This window comes from Amblyomma mixtum, chromosome 4, assembly GCF_055824585.1.
Source record: "Amblyomma mixtum isolate Tamu chromosome 4, ASM5582458v1, whole genome shotgun sequence".
NCBI classification, from domain to species: Eukaryota; Metazoa; Arthropoda; class Arachnida; order Ixodida; family Ixodidae; genus Amblyomma; species Amblyomma mixtum.
Genome location: NC_143015.1, coordinates 69423806 through 69427333, shown reverse-complemented (window position 1 = coordinate 69427333; position 3528 = coordinate 69423806). Strand labels below are relative to the sequence as shown.

Genomic DNA, 3528 nt, shown 5'->3' with positions numbered 1-3528 from the left:
AAGGAATAGTAGACAGACTGGAGAAATGAAATGAAAGAGGTGGCGGGACAGGCAGAAAGGATGGGGGGAGAGAGGTACAGAGCTAATATACAAGCACCCCACTCCGTATCGACCGGTACGCAAATGTGCCGGTACGCAAGCGAAAAAATAACATAAAGAATAAATCAATTGGCGTAGGATTGCTTTGACAGCAGATCGAACAGATCCACGCTTATTATTTTCTTGAAAACGAAAACGAAAGCAAGTTTTTTAGTGCAGGCATCGACTGGCGCGACGCTGCTCGGCCAAGTGAAAAAGCAAGGTGCGTCACGTGACAGCGAATTACAACGCCTGTGGACGATGCCGCCAATGCCGCCGTATACGAAAACTTTTCTCGTGTCGGCCCGTTGACAAATGTTCGAAATGTTCACCGCTTACGCCGTCCATCCTGACAGCAGTCCATCTAGAGATTAACCTCGCGCCATGAACACGCCGAAGTCAGCTGGCGGCGATGGCTGCGTCTTGCTGCAGAGCAGCATTGTGTTTCGAGCGCTGCAACGGAAAGACGCGGTGTTGTTCAGCAAGCTGGTGCGACACGGCGCGCTTTCGAGCTTCGTGCTGCCAGACTCGGACGACGGCACCACTCTGCTGCATTCAGTCGTGAGCGTGGACGAGTTCTCGTTGGACTTTCTCGAGATGCTCCTCGAGAACGGCGCGGACCCCAACGCAGCGAATGAGGACGGTGTGACTGCCCTGCACATCGCCGCGGCAACGGGCAAAGAGGCGGCCCTTCTACGACTCATCGAGCGAGGCGGTGACCCTACGCGCCGGGACCCTACCGGTAAGAACGTCTTCGACCTCCTCGCCGACAATGAAGATCGGGACTGCCTGCGAAAAGTGAAGCATTTGCTGGGCATGCCCGCCGACAACTGCGCAGACCGGTGTGCACCCGTTGGCGAGGCGAATGGCTCGCCGCAACAGCAGGCATGCTCAAGAACACCTGACGTCGCGGACGCTGACGACCTCGACGCTTCGCCGTGCCTCTCCAGTCCAGCCGACGTAAGCACAGACACCGAGTCTGTTCTTAACACAGCCTACGTGTTCCCGCACCGGTTCCTATCGCCGGTGTATGTCAGCGACAGGCAGAAACGACAGCGGCGCCGTCGGAAAAGCGACGCAGGCAAAGTGGGCAGCGCCAGTCCAGCGGATGACAGCTTGGACCCACCCACAGATGAATCTTCATGGCCGTCGTGTTCCTCATTCGACGTAAGCGACGATGCCGCGACCGACAACACCTCGGCGTCTTCGAACCTTTCAGACGAGTTGATGCGTCTCACTGACGACGAGCTGAGAGAGCAGCTCGCAGCCTGCTGTGGCCACGACGTTGGTCCTGTGCTCGATTCTAACCGCAACGTCCTCCGCCACGCGCTGGCGCACTACCGCTGGGGACCGCGGGCGCGCATCAGGCTCGCATCGTCCGAAGTGTCCTATGGTTGGGCGCTGAACGACAAGTCCACTCCACCGGCGTGCGACTGTTGCGAAGTGGTCCACAAGGACCCGGAGTCTGGCCTCGTACTCAAGGAGGAACACTACCACTCGTCGACGGACGCAGAGTCCAGCACGACGACCGCGGCCAGCAGCGGAACCGACAACGACACCGTCGACGTACCGCCGGAACTCAGAAGTCTCACCAACGCGCAGATCTTCGCCAAGCTCAAAAGCCTGGGTGACGCACCGGGACCTGTCACCGAAGGAACTCGGACCGCCTACCTGAACCGTCTGGCCAGGCTGACGTTAGGCCTAGCGACGCTCCACAAGTCCCGCGACGTCGTCTCCCCTGACGTGCACACCCTAGTGCTCAACGCCGGCAACTTGGACGCGTACCGAGACCTGGAGACGGCGATGTTGCAGGACTTCGACACGCCGCGTCCGAATGGCTTCTGGAGGGAGGGTAACGCCAAGGCCTCGTTCACGTACCTCCTACTGGACACCAGGGTGACCCAGAACCTCCCCCTGAGGGCGAACAACTTAACCTTAGCAGAACGCATGTCCGACTTCCTCAAGGCCATCTTCTACGTCGGCAAGGGCAAGAGGTCGAGACCGTTCAGTCACCTCTACGAAGCTTTGCTGGTCCGGAAAGGTATGGGCAAGTCGTGGCAGAAGGTGGATGTCGAGAAGACACGAAAGATCCTTCAGATCTGGGATTCTCGGCATGGCGTGGTCTCTCTTCATGTCTTCCAGAACACATTGGCAGCTGAAGCCTATACGCGAGAGGCATGTATGATTGATGCTATCGGACTGCGCCGATTGGCAAACCAGAAGAAAGGGGATGTCTATGGTATCGTCCGGTCGTGGCCTGAGAAGAAGCGACGGAAGCTTGGGGCGTATCTTGTGTACAAGGCGCTGAACATTTTCCTTAGCGAGGGTGAACGACATTTGGGACCGCTGGACCTGTGACGTGCTCATCTTTGTGTGGGCTGCCTTCTGAGCTTTTTTATTTTTATGTTGGAATTTTAGATACTGATCGTCTGGGCAAGCTGAGAAGCTTGGCACCATTCAAGTGCTCAGAGCACTATAAATTTTGCATCAGAGTACTTATGCAGACAACTTTCCTTGACTGTGTCATCAGCATTTAGATGAAGTGAATGTTTTGTCATTTGCAAAATCTCAGCTTCCCTTTACCTGTTCAACGCATCTGCTTCTCGCAGGAAAGTATTTTAGTTTTTATGCATTACTGCCTTTTAGCACAATTTTAAACATTAATTGGTTACCGCATGTGTAAATTTTACCTTATGTCTATTCCAGTGCCAAGTAGCACGTCTATGCCGTCCAGTACGCAGTTTTTCTTTCGTCACTGCTGTTTGCAACATTTTATTGCTTGAGTATACATATGCAATCCTGTAACTGTCCTACTGTGACGGTTCCAAGACTTTTAAATGCTACAATCTTCGTTTTTTTTTGTGCTGGTTCTGAAACGCATAAATGTACAGGTGACGGAACTGCAACATGCAATACTCTTAGCTTTTATCTGGGCAGATATATTGATCAAATTAACTGCTAGTCCATTTCGCACTTAACAAGAGTTTCTATGACTGTTATGAAGTGTTTAACTAACTTGAAATCTGCTTTTACTTTGGAACCAAGCCCTAAGGTTCACTTTCTGTATGATCGTCGTACCATTAAAAAGCATTCCATTCAATGAATCTTTCCTGTCGTTATTTGCTGTCAACTGTGAGCAGCCTGAACAAATGTATGGTCTTGTAAATGTACACCTCACTTTATTATAGACTGCATATTTTTCAGGTGCGTGCAGTCTAGCTGCAGTGGCACTACAGATACATGTAATGCCCTTGGGCCTTTAAGGATGAAATAAATGAAATGAAATGAAATGAAATGACAAGTTTTGGACTTGTAGGACTGTCAGCGACAAGTAAAATTCACACCTAAGTGACTGATAGATGGATAACTTTTTGTGTATCTCTGTGTTGCAAACTTACTGCGATATTATTACAGCCGTCGGTAATAATTGGCGCAATGTCAACTCTAAAA

The 3528-nt window shown here is 51.9% G+C and overlaps 1 protein-coding gene across 1 annotated transcript; it reads left to right on the top strand.

Moving 5' to 3' along the window:
* Positions 1 to 323: 323 nt before the first annotated feature.
* Positions 324 to 3161, top strand: LOC149346829 (uncharacterized). Its single transcript, XM_089585456.1, has one exon. The coding sequence runs from the start codon at positions 463 to 465 to the stop codon at positions 2434 to 2436; it is 1974 nt and encodes a 657-aa protein (XP_089441582.1). The 5' UTR covers positions 324 to 462; the 3' UTR covers positions 2437 to 3161.
* The last annotated feature ends 367 nt before the right edge of the window (positions 3162 to 3528 follow it).